The sequence below is a fragment of the Pelecanus crispus genome, chromosome 3 (assembly GCF_030463565.1).
Source record: "Pelecanus crispus isolate bPelCri1 chromosome 3, bPelCri1.pri, whole genome shotgun sequence".
Lineage (NCBI taxonomy): Eukaryota > Metazoa > Chordata > Aves > Pelecaniformes > Pelecanidae > Pelecanus > Pelecanus crispus.
The window spans coordinates 38,519,577-38,536,136 of record NC_134645.1 but is presented as its reverse complement, the minus strand read 5'-3'; the positions used below and the strand labels follow the sequence as shown (position 1 = coordinate 38,536,136).

At 41.7% G+C, this 16,560-nt stretch overlaps 1 protein-coding gene across 1 annotated transcript in view; it reads right to left on the bottom strand.

Moving 5' to 3' along the window:
- The window catches only part of PKDCC (protein kinase domain containing, cytoplasmic), a 36,527-nt gene that overhangs the window by 11,206 nt on the left and 8,761 nt on the right, over positions 1-16,560 (bottom strand). Inside the window, exons 2-5 of the mRNA XM_075708118.1 lie at positions 10,367-10,489; positions 7,003-7,274; positions 3,069-3,148; positions 2,385-2,492 (exon numbers count right to left, since the gene is read on the bottom strand). Of these exons, the coding sequence (XP_075564233.1) occupies positions 2,385-2,492; positions 3,069-3,148; positions 7,003-7,274; positions 10,367-10,489 (583 nt within the window). The remainder of the gene's footprint in view (positions 1-2,384; positions 2,493-3,068; positions 3,149-7,002; positions 7,275-10,366; positions 10,490-16,560) is intronic.

Here is a 16,560-nt window from a genome sequence, read left to right as displayed (position 1 = left end):
GCACTTTCTATGCTGTAGAGCAAGGCAGAAAAGTTTTTAAAAAATCTGACAACCTTAAAAGTACTTTTTCTTTGTTTTCAGAGAGTAACGCAGTGTCCTCCTAGACCTCAAATAGGGCCAAAGCAAGACCTCAGCTGACAGGTTGGCAAAGTATCACAGTTGTCCCTTTTCACACCCATCTCTCCCTCCACCACCCACCAGGAGTTACACAAATTATTCCATCTGCTCAGCATTTCAGCCCTGGTTTTGCTGGTCAGAACGCCAGCTCAGATGGGAACGTCCTGCCAACGGGAAGATGTTGATCACTTGGACACCAGTCCTTTCCAGCACCACTGTCACCCTCTCCTGCAACTTCACTGTACCGCAGGAGAATTTCTCATTCCATAATCTCTGGATAATTTCTAATGAATAATTTCTAATTCCATAATCTCTGGACTGAGAATATTAAAAATTAATTCTAACATGGTATTACCAATCAAATACTTGTTGAGGTAGGAATGTGTTCAGAATAAAAGCCATATGAACGAGTAGGTAGGCATTTTTTCACCCTCACCATATAACTTCTTCATACTTTTCTGGCAAGGAAAGGGAGCCTTAAAATAGAAATAAATTACAACCCCTTTTCTGTTTGGTTAAAGTAGCCTTAGAACAAACAAGAAACAGGCCTGCAAGTCTTAAAGGCATGGCAGCTAAGTCTGAAAACACATCTAAGTGTAATTTCCACTAAGATATCTGATTCCTCAGGCTTGCCATTGGTTGAGAACATTTTCCTATCAAGGAATTCAATATTACACTCACAGTCTTTAATGTAGACTGGCCAAATATCTTACACAAAGCATCTACAGACTTTCCATATCTTTGCTCACACTGTAGAGTGTCTAAGTCCATGAGCAGTGTCCTACAAAAAAATAAAGGGCTCCTTGCACAGAAGGGCGTTACTAACCTTGAACACGGGTAGCAGATTCTGCGTTACATTATCCAGTTCTCTACGGAATTAAACTAACACAAAAATGTGTAATTATTACAGTAGCCAAATATACATGGAGCTCTGCTCTGTATTAGTAGAAACCTGCACTGTTACATTTACTACCGCTGTCCTAAGCTTCAATCCCCGAGATTCTTTATAAACATGACAGCCCTCTACAATTCAAAACTTCATCTTGTCCTGATACAGCAGTTAAATCTGGAATCAACCAGCATCACAGAAAAACTTCAGCCCTCCTGGCACTTCTTCAACAAAGGACGTGTTTGTACTATTGATTGTACTGCTGAAAATAATTTTGCTGTGTTGACAGGCCTCACTCAGCACAGATTGTGATGAAAAGCTGAAAATTAGAAAGTTAAATGAACACCTGCAACAATTTTCCTGCCAATTTTACAACAAAATAAATATTGAATTATTCTGATAAGTGGGTCAAATTCATCCTTGGTGTCATGGCCCTTTGAGGTTAACAGCGCTATGACAGGCATGAATTTGGCTCCTGTGTCTCTTTCACAGAGCAAATGCTTCATTGAACTTTTCAAACCCCCTGTGCCAACATTCATCTTCATTTAGAACCCATCTTTCCCTCTTTACTGAGCTTTTGCAGCAAAGCCATAATTTTCCCATCAACTTGCAGTCAATTATGTTGACAGTTTGACATGAATATTGTACGTACACAAAAATAATTTGCAGAACAGCTTTTTCAATTGTTAAACTTAACAGTCATTTCCATCATACATAATCTTCTTTGACGTGTATAATTCCACAAGCTATCCTTCCGGGAAGAATATGCATCTCTCCGTATCATAGCTGCTTGAACAGCATTTTACATACCTGTTGTGCTGCAGAGATTTTATGAAAAAGATACTACTTTGCAGCTTCGTTTTCATCCTGTCCCTTTTTTTCTTTTTTATTCTATTGCTAGCAGAAGCTGAGGGACACATTATTTTTCTCTTGCAAGGCAAGCAAAAATTTTATTCTTCTAATCTACAAGTGCTTACATAGCAAGAAATACCTGTAAGTCCCAGGAAATCCACAGAGGGTTATGGCATCTTGATTAGATTCCCCCCAAACTGTGTTTGAGGAGGTTCTGATACTCCAACAGCAGAGAAGTGTGTGGATGTGACGATAAACATTTTCCTCAACTCTGTTATGGAGAGCAATGCTCTCCTGGATTCCCTTATCCCCATTACAGCCTGCTCACACCTATGGATGTCCAGCTACCTCATTTAGTGAGAAGGGCTACAGAATGCTCCCAGGAAGCAAAAAGCAGACAACGGATTATCATGTGCATGATTTCAAGGGCCATCGAGCTCCATTTTCTGTGCATTTGCCCTTTAAAACCTCAAATAAAAGACAAAGCAGAGTCTCTGATTTTAAGTTTCGAGAAAGGCTACTTTACCAGCTTTCGGCATCCGGGTCGTGTTCTGTAGGTACTCTCCACTCTTATACAGCTTCAAAACCCTCTCTAGCTGAGCAGCCGTCTCATCTATTCCCCAGTGAAGCTCTCCTTTAAAAGCACAGAAAAACTATGAGTTAGATGAGAAGCAACCTGCACAGGACAAAATGAGGTTGCATTCAAATAAAGCCCTAAGCATCAGAGCCCCCAGCAGTGCCCTGCTCTACAACGGCGTTGTGACGTGGACATGAAGTCCATGAGTTACCACAAATTGGGTTTCATACCTGACACAAGCCAGGCATGTCAAAGGCTGGCTCATCCAGCTGGGAGCCCCAGGCCTACGGGCAGAGAACACTGCGGTGAGCTCCCCACAAGGGACGAACCTGCCACAAGGCACTACCTCAGTAGTTACTCAAGATCTATGGCAATGTCACTTGTCTCTGGTTTCTGAGGTACAGAAGCACCACTGGTACCATTGGCAATAGGGAAGTGTCCTGTTTTTATATCATTAAAATTCCCCCTGCCAGTGACAGGGGCTCCTCCAAATCCCACAAGGAATTGCATTCTAATGTAGTTCACCCCAGTGAACTATTGCAGTGAACATAAAAGCAGCACCCCCCACATCCCAAATGTGATAGTCACATTAAAAAAGGAAATACTTGGCATTACCATGTTTATTGAGATTACCTGTTGCATTGACTATCTTATCCAGTAATGGTCTCAGTGAGGATGGAGCACTGTGTGGAAGAAGATACGTAAAAAAAAACCTGCAATGGAAAAGTAACCCATATTGAAAAATTAAAAAAAAACCAGTTTACAAATGTCTAGTAACTACTGAACAACATAGGAATAAAATTCCTATTGCTTATAAGCCACTGACCTATTCAGGAAATATAATCCTATTCTATAGTCAAATAAATATATAGCTGAGACTATTCACACAGCTGTCTGGCATACCTAGACCACAGTTATATACAAGGCTGCCTTGTAACTACGTGTAAATGTTCCATTAATACAGAAATTTGCTATGAAGCCCCGTGGATTGTGACTATTTGCAAAGGTCTCTGTACTTTAACAAACTAAAAGGATGCCATCAACCCAAAGTCTTGGGGTTTTTTTTCAAACCTTGAAAGTCCATAAATCAAATCCCTGCTCACTTCAAATAAATGACTATTATTTTCTTTTCTACAGTTTTCTTAGACTTTGAAATTAATTGCTAGGAGAAAGCCGCCTTCTGTTGTTTTAATGCCACTGCAAATCAGAATGTCTTCTCTGTTCTCATCATTTATCTAAATTCAAGATGCATTCATGTAGATATTCATCAATGGATGTATATTCTCCATTTTAACATTTTTAATTATAAAAGAAAAAACCAATATGCCTTTACCATCACTTGAAGTACACTTAATTTTCACATTGTTCCTTTAAATTTCTGCTACTCTGCCAGTATTACTACCCACTGCAAACTCAGTGTCATAGCAACCTAAGATGGACAAAGACAGTTCAGGATCTGACAATATAAAGAGAACTATCAGACATAAATATTAGGTAATGAGCAGAACAGGAACACAATTAGGAAATTGCCCTGCTTTACATCTAACCTGCAAAGCAAAGTAAATGCTTTTTCATATACAGAGACCACATTGTCAGACAGAAACCTCCAGGGACTCACAGTCAGGACGGAGACTAGCAGACGTCTCACATAAGCACAAATTAAAAAATTAAGGTACTGATAGCAAAAATTGATCATAGACACAGGTATTATTGAGCTGACATATTCCACTTACACAATGAATATTTCCTTGAGATTTTAACTCCCTTTTCCACCCCTTACAAAAACAGTATTTATGTTTTTCCCAAGCGGGATTATACCAAGGTAGGTTTTCTTAGCAATGAGTATGATGAAACAGCCAATATAAACACATACAAAAATCTAAAGAGCAGCGTAACAGTTGTAATGAATAATTTGTCTGGTAAATTTTACCTCACTTTTTTGCTTAGAGATTATCTATGAATCAGAGTCTGACTGCTTGTGAATATTCTTCACAAAAATCACGTAGCTGTCATTTACTTTGCTAAATGCTGGATGGATGCGAGTCACCGAGGTTATTGTTTTTTGTGGCTATAGAAATATAGGACTCGTTCTAATGCAAACACCCACATATGAAATTCTGACATGTAGAGACACTGGCGCCTGCACAACTTAATTGCAGGAACATTTGTTATTCATTGGTTGCAGGGCCAGTGGCATCCCTTCTGATCTGTGTAACACAGATTGTCAGATCCTTTTACATTTGTTTCTGCAGCCTTTTTTTCCTTTTTTTTTCTTTTTGAGAATTATCTGATCTTAATTTAAGAATGGTCAGTGATGGAGAATTCAACTCAGCCACTGGTTAATAGCTCAAAATATTAATTATCCTTACTTTTAAAACTGTCCAGAGCTTTGAAAATTGTTCCTCCAAACATTTGGAGGAAAATCCATAGAGACACATTTGTGATAGAAGGTAGCCATCTGAAAGTCAAGATGGGCCAGTTCTTGCATAGTAGAGGTTTTTTCCCCAGATGTTTTCTCTCCTTTAATTATTTACCTCATAAAGAAACCAGCTAGGTAGGCTAATTACACTTTCAAGGCTAGGGCCTGCTATATTTTGAAATTACAAGGGGTTTAGGCACTGTTTGAGATATTGCTGCTTTTGACTTCTACCCAACAGCACCAGCAACCGTTTCCTGAGGGCAACCTCTAACCCTACAGCGACAGACTGCATCCATGAAAATACGAAATTTAGTAGCCTACACCTAACGACCTGAAGATTTAGCCTTCCAAGACAAGTGCACAGAGTTTGTTGCTAATGCCCTAGCATGGGTGGTGGCAGCCTACTATAGCATGAATCTGCTGTTGAACAAAAACCCACTGTCTCTATTGAATTAAGCAAAAGCAGGGGCTGGAAACACTGGGGCACTGTGCGTGTGCTACACACTGGTGCGCGGTTCAAAGGCAATAGTAAGAACTGTAATAGCAAAAGCCTGCTTCCTTCAGCGAGACCAGCAACCTGCCGCAAGCCCACCACACCGCAGACATATCCCCACTTACGACCGAGATGGATGGGCGCCTATTAAAGGTTTCTTAGCCAGACCAGTAAAACGGTCTTAACCAAAAGCTAGCAAGCTAAGCAAGATCTTTAAGCCAAGCAAATGGAAATGGAAAATTTTGCAGGACACACTAAAAACTGCGCTGCACAACTGCAGATGGCTGTCATGTGGTGCAGCCCATTTCAGTGTGGTCAGCTAATGCAACACACATGCTGGTGAGCGCCCTGGGACCAAAGCAGAAGACTCTCTTTGGAGCAGCCTCTCCTCGCTGTGGTCTGGCAGGCAGTGAATGGCATGATACTTGAAAGGGAAGCCTAAGAAATGAGCACACCATTATGGCATTGCTTTGAGATCCTCCATCCTTCTATCTGGATCAGACAAGGCGGGCGCCTGCCCAGGCAGCGCCCATCAGCCGGAGTGGCAGCGGCAGGAGGAGCGTGGCACTGATTATCGGCTACTGGCTCCCCGGAAAGCAGCGACACGGCTCCCCGGAAAGCAGCGACACGGCTCCCCCAGCATCCCACACAGCCCTCCGAAGGGGGCGATGGCCAATGGGGGAGAGCCAAGACCACAAACACAGAGCCATCGCCCAGAAGGACTCCGCTGTAAATTTGGAGAAATCCTTAAAATCAAATTCAGAAGACGGACACATCGGCCGAACGCTTTCTTCAGCGTGGCCGACTGGTCTGGCATGACCCGTCACCTACGCGTCCCCCGTTGCGGGCACGGCGCTGCCGCAGAGCGGAGCAGCACCGGGAGCGAGTCCCCCAGCGCCTGCCCACGCAGAGACCAGGGGCTGCGGGCAGAGGGGAGCGGGGCGAAAGGGAGCACCACTTGCTTTCAAAGGTTTGGGATTACGCTCCAGATCATCAGCAAGTGAGGGTCTCGGTGGCGCCGTGGCTGCACCAGGGACTGTTATCACCCTACCGAGGCAAGCTCCGGTGAGGCAGGGAGCACTGAGCCGGAGCGCAGGATGAGAGCTGAGCTCTAACTCTGCCTCTGAAGCCAGCCCTTTCCTCAGCCGGTGGTGGAGAACACCATTTTGGCGATGACCGCTCTTAACTCACACTGAAGAAGAGCTGCCTGAATCATCTTTTAGTCTAGTCTACCCTTGATTGGCTTAGAGTAGACTTGGTAGTGTAGGTTAATGGTTGGACTGGATGATCTTAAAGGTCTTTTCCAACCTAAACGATTCTATGATTCTATGATCTCAACACAGAGCTAATGGGCCCCCATCTCCACAGGCACCTGTGTTTCACTCCTATGAAAATCTCTACTGGTGTGAAGAATTCAGTGGAATAAAACCAACATAAAATTAGACTGAAAGTGGTGAATCACACTCAAAGTATGCAAAACATTTCCAAAGTTATAAATGCTATGTATTTTCACAAACGAAACAACTATCTGTGGCTTCACTTCTCTTGGGTAATGGTTCTGAGACAATATGTACTTGTTGATGTGAATAACTCCAGAGGATGCTGGAGACTTTTGGCCCACCCTTAATTCTCTTTTACCTTATCCGATCATGTACCTGTAGGCGTTGTAGAGATTCCTTTTTTCGTTCATACTCTGACACCGTCCTTCAACAGAACAGGGCAGGGTGAAGTTCCTCGCAGGGAATTCCATAAAGCAGTCGCTGTTACTGGTGCAAGAGCTCTCCTCGATGCTGGCATCATCCAGATCCGTCACCTTCAGTTCCCCGTCCACGATCACAAACTGCCGAGGGCGAAAATCCAGTAATGTCACGGAGCCAAGAGGAGAATGAGCCAAATAATGCAGAAGCCGAACTAAGCTGAGACATATCTGAAATGTGAAAACGTGGGTACCTTGCATTATTTTCTCAGTACAAAGTATATAAATGAAACCACTTTAGCTGAAGATATATTCAGAAATATATGACTTAATAGAAGCATTATAACTTATACTCAAAACTGAATGTTGCAACTAAGGTATTTTTCAAAGGATTAACATAGTTGATTGTAAAACCCTTAGAGACTTGAAACAAAAATAAGCTTCTTTACCCGTGCTTTCCCACACTGTTCTTGAAGCAGGGCTCATTGTTGCTATTCTTACTTTTAATAGAAATAAAAGCATTAACTTTTAATAACACATTACGCACAGGCCTTGACCACGCAGCCTGATTCTGCTCTTTTACAAACTCCAGGTCTGCAAGTTTTGGCCTGGCTGCCCTGCGCCCGCGTCTGGAGCTCCAAATGCAGACAGTGTCTGTACTGTCTCTGTACTGATCCCACTTTTTGACTGCTTTTATAATTTTTTTCCATTGGTTCCTCTTATGTTTGCCTTTTTCCAGGGAAGAAGGAAGCAAATCCCCAGAAAGAGGAGCTCCACAACTCCTCCGTAACTCTTTACTGTGCCTCAGTAAGTATATATATCCGTCTGCCTTGGTGGGTCTACTTTGGTGGACCCTCATGTGCCACTTGGAGGCTGGGGTGGGAGCTCTGTGCTGATGCTGCACTTTTCAACTGCACATCAGAAACCCAAGTAACTATTACCAGACAGCAAACTTGATGAACATTGAACTCATCCCCCTTACCAAAGCGCTGTTTTCAAGTCATGCATTCCTTTAGAGTTCACTGTGTAATGTATGAATGCAAATGTAGCATTAATATGAATGCAGTTAAGTACTGGAATTTTTATTCTATGTATTAAATTAATAACAGGTCTTATTCAGTCTAGCAAGCTTTTTATTGTTTATGTATAATCCTTGTTTTCTGTTAAAGGTCACATGCATTGAAATAGTCAAATCCTAATTCAGTCTTGGGGTATAAACGATATACTCAGGGGAGCATCCTTCATAAGAAAGCTGAGCATGTCTGAAGTTAGCCCTCACAGACCCTTCCCCTGTGGGACATTAGGACTATCTCACACTTCTATAATCATTCTCTTGCTTGACCAGACTAGAACATTTTTATCCTACTTACAGGATACCACAGTTCACATGGAGATGCCTGTAGGTGTAGATGAACACAAGCCTGGTTATGGGATGCCAGACTTGACCACCCTTTCCTCCCTCTGGAAGGACACAGGATTCATGTATGTGCCATCCTGCAATACGCTGTATGTAAAAGGCACATCCAGCTCAAACTAACCGATAATACACGTATCTTCAATTGCCAATGAACCCAGAATTTAGCTTGAAGAAAAACACAGGCTCTCATCTGAAATTATTGCCTTTTCTCCGATGCCAAAAAGCTCCTGCTCCTGCACTGGCAGCTTCTGTGACCCAGCTGAGCCCTGATGGGCTCCTGCCCTGTGAACCCACTGCCAGGCTCGGACTGCAAATGCCCCTGTACGACACGCTTTCAGCACACAGATGCAGGCTTTGCTCAGTATCACACAACTCTGCTGAGTGCAGGCAGACGTGCTGATCTGGGGAACAAGCTTACTGCCGAGTCCTTCAACACAAGCAAATTATTTGTAGGAATAAGGTCAAATACTTAATGCAGCCATTTTCAGGACCAGACCACATCCAAGTCTCACATATCAAGAAGATTTTATTTCCTCCTCCTTCTCTGAGTTAGTCGCATCCTAGACAAGCTAACGCGCATGACGTTATCTAAGACATCATTACAGTGGTCACAGGAATGTTTCATCTGTAATTCCACCTCTGTGAATCAGCTCAGCACCTTCATCTAATTCTCCTTCATCTCCCTTTGCAATTGCTCACTCAGAAATATCCATGCTGGAAGGAAACATCCCCGTTTATTACTCATAATCTAACATATCTCTTGGTCATTTAGTTTGTATGTAGTTGCCGTCACAGTCCATTATTTGCATTCCCTGGATCAGATGAGCCAAAGACTGGTCCTGTATTTCGGGAGCCGTGATGAGTACCACTTATTAAGACTGTGCTTCTTTCAGGAAAAGGGAGCTGAAGCTTAGCACAGGGAACACGCTCGCTCCATCTATATTAGTAAAATAAACTCTGCCAGGGAACATTCCTGGGCACACAAACTTAATCCCCCACGCACACTTGCCAGCACGGTCTCTGGCCCGGGTCTGACTGGGACCAAGGCTGCTCTCCCGCGCCGTCCCCAGGTGCAATCCAGAAGGCAGCACGGCCCAGGGACCATTTCTGACAGGCACCCTGCGTGCAGCCACCCAGCCTTCAGAGAGCCCAAGAATTCAGTACTACGGATGTGGGCTGCACCTTGCTGGTTCAGCTCCAAGATCAGTCAGGCACACTTTTAGTTTTCTGGTACATATGCAGCCATGCAATCCAAAGTGTTTTAGGTGAAGACTGCTGCTGCCTTGCAACATCTTAGGGAGTTAAGCTCAGCCGACAACACGTCCCAATATACGCTGCGCGAGACAGTGCTGTCTTGATCAAAGCATTGCTGCAGTCTGGCTTCATTTTGGACAAATTAATTGGGACCTTCGTGCCCCTGGTAAATTGCCAATGCGGTGGACTACCCAGGTTTGAGATTTGTGTACATTTATTTCACTCTTCCCCCAGTAAAAGCCGAACACAGCAGGAAGCAGTAGAAAACAATTATAAAACCAACCTATGTCAAGGATCAGGAGAGAAATGTAACATCCTTCCATTGTTTAAATCCCAGCTGCAGAGCACAATGCTCAAGGCCAAAAATCCTGGGCCTCGAGCTTTAAGAAGTAAGAAATGTTTGAAAATATCATGTAAAAAGCATATAACCAGCTACAATTAGATAACATCAACAGACAAAATAGCACAGGATCTTAAACACTGCAGAAAGGGAGTGCTAAATGTTGTTTCTAAACCAAGATGTAATCATAAGCAAAGTAAACGTGTAATAAATGTGAATTGTATTGCACAGTACATAACCCCTGCTTCATGCTTGATGTTATTTTGTATTCATCACTCTCTTCAAAGTCCTTTTAGAACAGTTGTTACTCACTCGAAATCTGTCTTCCCAGGAAGTCTGTAAAAGCTGAATCATCTCTAAAGGCGAGCCTAGTTCAGTGATGGTCGTCAGTGTGTCTGGGATGTCATTGCTGTCTTGGTAACAATAGCCATAGAGCTGAAAAAAATCACAACCAGGCCATATCAGTGTAAGGTATCTTGGCATGCTTTTATGTTTCTCCATGGATGAGGTGCAAAGTGAGCATTTCTCACAAGGCTCTGAGCTCTACGGAATTGTATTGCCTTGAAGTTTCCCCCAATAGCTTTTGTACCCTCTCATTTGAGTGACGCTCCCTCGAAACTCCCAAATTAGCTAGCAGAGTCTCTTGTGGGCTTCATACAGCATAAGGCCAGTGAAGTGCTCCCTGTACAGCCCTCTGTACAGGATCTTATACCAATGAATATTTAAGAGGAAAAAAAAAAAAATTAAAATATCCATGAATGCAGAAACAGAATTCTATCTGAGGAAAAGTAGTTCAGCCTATGCAATACTTGGCTAAACAAGACTGATCTTCTGCTTAAAAGACATCACAAAATAGCTTTTAATGACATTTCCTATAGGACTACTGTTTGTGCTTTAAGTAGCAACGTGTATTTCAATGACATGGTAGCTTGAAAAGCAATTGAAATGCCAAAACTTACATTTTCCTGGCCAGAAATTGCCTCTCGCTATACTTGATGTACTTTTGTGTGCAGTATCATTAAAGAACAGCAAATACTTCAAAATATTATCTGTCAGTAGCTTCTTCAGTTTAAAAGCATTTAAATGGCAATTTCGGCCATGCTCCAGCTCCTTCTTGTATTTGCTTTCCAAGGACATTTGAATGATTAATTTTCACTTGCACAAATAATTCCACAAGAAGAATATTTAAAGACTGTGGAGATGTCTTGCTTTATATGGAGTGGGACAATATCTGACAAGGCTGGGGGACAGGCTTTTACAAACTCCCTGCCAAGCCCTGGCAGAGAGGCAGTTAAACAAGCCTGATAAGGATCTGATTGCAACTTACCAGTCAGAACAGCATGCACATGAAATAAAATTAAATGTAATCTCTGCCCCCAGTCAAATAAACCATACAGTAAAAAGGTCTGTGTGAAAATGCAGCATTAAAAAACGCCCTGCTGCTATTCCTCTACTGCCTTGCTCTGAGTAATTTGACTTTTCAAACCTCTTTTAGTTTCAAAAAGCTCAGGGAAGATGATGGGGGTCTCCCTCTGAGCTGAGGGGACTCGGATATGACCCTGCAAAAGCAGCCAGGCTCGTGGAAACCAGAACAGGCACGGACCCTCCTTCACCAGGAAAGCAGAGCGCCAGACTAGCCAGTGCCATGGCTGGAAGGAGCCGGGTGAGGCTGAACACAACCACTGCGAGCAGATTTGAGTATCAAGCACATTCTTACAGCTTGTGACCCTCCCAGACAGCAAAGCAAAGACCAGGCTAAAGTCAGCAAATATGGATTTGTTATGAACCATTCTGCTAGCGCTGACTGGAGCTGTCTACATTTAAAGGAAAAAAGGGTGCCAAAAAATGTAAAACAAGTAAACAATTTTTCTTTTTGGTGTAAAAATGGCACTGTATTTCAAAACAGCTGCTTAAGCATGGACATTAACCTAAACAAAAAAAGAGCTAGAAGATTTTGTTTTAAAACATGCCAAAAAGATTTTGACATCGATGCACAACAGAGAATTTGTGATAGATGCCGATATGAACACTTGAAAGAGGAAAAGGGACCTTTCTCTTTGCTGCCACAGCCATGACAAAGATTGCAACAGCAATCATTTCTTCATCTAGAGCCATTCAGACTGGGCTTGGGTTTGTTCCTTATTATCTGTGACAACACTTCTGTGCAGCTCATTGACAGGAGTTAAATCTTCGTGTGCTGCAAACTATCTTAGAAGATCACATCAGCACAATTCTGTTTTAAGCCTCCTGAACTAACAAAAAATGAAATTAACTGAAAATATTTACTACAGTATGTATCTTTTCTCAGAGACAAGCTGGATTTGGCAGTTCTTCCTAGGTATTTCACATCTCTCGTGTGGGGGCAGACTAGGAAGGCAGGATGAAGCTCGGTAGGTTTGAAAACCCTCGCTTCCGAGTGTCAAAATCTAACATCTGTTTCTGTGTCATCTGCAGAGTTCAGCGCTTGTCTTTAGCACAGTAATACTATCCATTGGGGAAAAAGCCATAAGGGAAATTAGCAAGCAATCCAGACTGGGAAATGACAGTATCGCAGTGACTGCTGGTTCACAGTAACACTGAATACAAAAAAAGGTATCAGTCTTCATTAGACATTCTCAACATTTGTGAAAACCATTCCAGGAATAGAAATACAGAAGACAAACAAAAATTAAACATTCATTTGATTCTAAAAACATAATACATACATATCTGTATACACAAAATATTGAGAAATTAGTCTTATTATCTAATTATGTGCACATGAACACATAAATAGAAATGAATTACAGTACCTATTTGTGTCTATCTTATCTCAATCCATGAAGGCCAATAGTAATAATAATGATTTAGATTCGTTCTCAGAGAGCTGGAACTTTGCTTGTAAGTAATTTTTTCATTTTAGTATCCAATTTGTACCTTGGCAAAAGTCTTCACTGCCCAAGTATCTGAGTATTCAGTGTATATTTTACTATATTAATACCCATTCAATCACTCCAGTCATTGTGGAAGCTTAAATGACCTGATCCAGTTCTGGTTTCCTATTAAATTGCTCTTTATTCTCACAACAAAACTTTCTTGCACGAGTACTGCTGAACTTAATCAATCTTACAAGCTGAAAAACACAGTACTGAGCCAGTTAGTGTAGGTCTAACTCAAAAAATACATAATCTGACCTGAGCTCTTTATTGCTTTTACTTAAGTGAAACCTCTCCAGATGCAGTGTTATTACATAATTATACAGAGTTTTAAAAGCACAGAAGTCTGAGATATAAAGGATTTATTGGGCCGCATTTATACTTTTCTAAACGAACTCCTGAAACTAAATGCAAAAATGCACGTGTAATTACATGGCCATATTTGGATGTGTAATTACCATGATTACAAACTGGGCAAGTCCCAACAGCCAGTTAAGCATCTAAAATGGTTACATTCATCCCCTCCTGATGAACCACCACCCAGCATACAGATGTTACAAAACACAGAATATATATAGATGCAAAATATTCCAAGACAGTAATTCTTAGGCCTTTTGCTTAAGAAGCTGACTTATTAAGACACACAAACAAGTACAGAGGTACTACCCAAAATACTCAAAATACTTTTTTTTTTCCTTCTTCTTGCTTTTGTCCAATCCATTTTAAGGTCTGAAATGAGACAAAATGGTTTGTATTCCCAGACAGTGAAGTAAGAAACAGATAGCTGGATGCATCCAATAACAAGAAAAATAACCACACGGGGAAACTGAATATAGCTGGAAGCAAAAGATGAGCCAAAATATCTCCCCTATCTGAAATTCTATTAGGTTGGACATCACTCTCAGCGTCGCAAAGGTACACTTTAGATATATTCAAGAGTGATGGTTTTCATACGCCTTTTCAGCATGGTTCCAATTAAATGTATGGAAAGAAATACAATCCCACATGTTTTTGCTATCTTGAGTCACTGCATTTAAATGCCACCCCAATATATTTTTGTGCAGAATCTAATAGCAAACAGTCATAATATTGGGATGCCTTTCTGTCTGTTTAGAAAACCGTATGCCAGATATGAAATGTTGACCTGTTCTCACATTGTGTGCCGTAATTCATTTCAAGTAGCCCTGTTTACCGAATCCTTCCCTTCGAATCCTTCCCTGGCTATTTGGATTTTCTCAGTCATAAAGGCTCGGTCCTGCATTAGTCATTACGCACCCAAAACTGCCACTGACTTCAATAGTTTTTAGGCGCGCTGGACATACAGGGTCAGCCCCTGCAAAAGTTATATTGCTTTGCAGGAGCCCATGTCCCTACAGCCAGTCAGTTCACCTCCCTTTATAATTCCCTCTTACTACAAATTACGGGGACAGAGGTGCCCCTTTCAGAGGAGCTGGGGCGGGGGGAGAGGGCGACAGCAGAGGTCAGCCCCTACACAAAAGCTGACAAGCTTACTGAATAAAAACACAAAATAAAGGAGCTTATTAAGCCGTCATCAGCAGGGTAAGTCTGTGCAAACAACGGGCCCTCCTGCATTAGCGTAGGCACCCTAGCTGGATTTTCAGAAAAATAAATGTCAAGCCAGAACCTCCGCCAGAGTGTTACATTTCATTTATCGAGGTTGCTCAGTCGGGAACGGTCGGACCGGCCACCTTCCCCAACCCGGGCTCCGCCAGCTCGGCTCTTCCTGGCTGCTGGGCTGCGTCAGAATCGCTGCCCCAGCTGCTGGAGGGCAAAGCTCCCCTGTAACGTTTTCCTAAAGTTTTTCCTAATAATTTCCAAAAAAATCACAACGCATTGTGAATGTTTGCCTTGCTAGTTTTTAGCCTTCAATGTTCACAATCTCTAGATTTTCTCTACAACCACAAAAGCTGGAAATTTCCCCCTTTTTTCTCTAATGAACATGAGATTTCCATGATCCCAGGAACAAGAACTTTGAGAACACTATTTCCAGCTGTAATGTAACTTACACACTCAACTGCATTACACCAGAAGTAATTTCTGGAAACCCAATTCTCTTTTAATTTGGACTTGCCCATACTAACTACAGTAAGGCCTAACTGCTGCCCACAATAGAAAAGTCCAATTAAAAAAATCTTTACTTTTATGAAGAGCAATAGTAGTCAACACTTGCTGCAGCCTTTCATTTCAAAAATACATGGACACAGGGTTACTTAACCAAAACTGTTTGTGTCACGACTGTATTTTGTAGTGACTTGGTGCCCAGGGGAAATAAAAAGCTCCCACTGACACTGCTAGCCATTTGATGAACCATTTGTTTGAGCTGCTATATGCCAAAACCAGAACAGCACATTTTAGAAGCTCTTGCCGCTTTATTGCTATCAAAGTCAATGTAATACTTTTTATGCAACAAATCCTTGGATTCACCTTTCATTCCGGGAGCACTGGGACAGTCCTTGTGAGAACCGGAACACACAGCACTGCCCGATACAGCTATGATTTACCAATACATGATTTGAGACGTTTACGTCACTCTAAGATCTAGTCATCCCTCAGGTTTTAAATATTTCCCTTCATTGCTGATGGTATACACATATATAAATATACACACATCTGATGGTATATACATATATAAATATACACACATATACACACAAGTACATATATATTTGTGTATATGACATGTATATGTGTTTCTATATATGATATACACATAATATCTGTATATTTTAATATTTTTATATCTATAAATAGACACTAAAATATTTTTATACATTGCCACACCTATTCAGCCAAAAAGCGTCTGCAAACCTGTAACACGCATCTCGCTGGAAAAAGGAGGGGTTCTCTGAAAGGCCTAAACTTAACGAAGATCGATCCAACATCAGCCTTCCGGCTACAGGATATATAGGGATGATGCATGAGAAGCAAACTGATTTTCCTCATTGAAATCTAGCAATCAAGCCCTGCCAAGTGCCGAGCTGCATGGGAAAAAGACTTTCATACAGGGCATCCCCAGCACCACACAGAATCTTTTAAGAGCAGGACCAAAACTGTGTGCTGACAGCTGTGAGGCAGGATTTCCTCTGCTGCTGGGTACTGGAACCAAGAGCAAGCAGTGGGTAAATCAAATATTAAAATCTAAATTCACAGCTCTGCTGAGGCCTTTATTTATAAATGCATTATTATGATTAGCACTAAACTCCAGAAAAGCTAGAGGGTACAAGAATCTCATACCTGGTACTGTTACTAAACATGGAAGTTCATTAATAGAAAAATTGGAATGTGTTATTTAGAAACACACACATATGTATATCTAACCGTATCTGTCGGTATATCCACAGAGGTCCACAGATATCTCCATATATTTTATAAGTATGTGTGTATAGACACATCCATACATACCTGCTGTTCTGACACATATTATGTTGGCTATAATCTTATGATTTAGTAACGTTATCTCCCTTTTACTCTCCCTGCTTTCCTTACAGGCTGAAGTGGAAAATTCTTCTACTATTACAGCAGTTTGAATTTGCATTGCACTGCACAAGCTCAAGGCCCGACCCTGCAAAT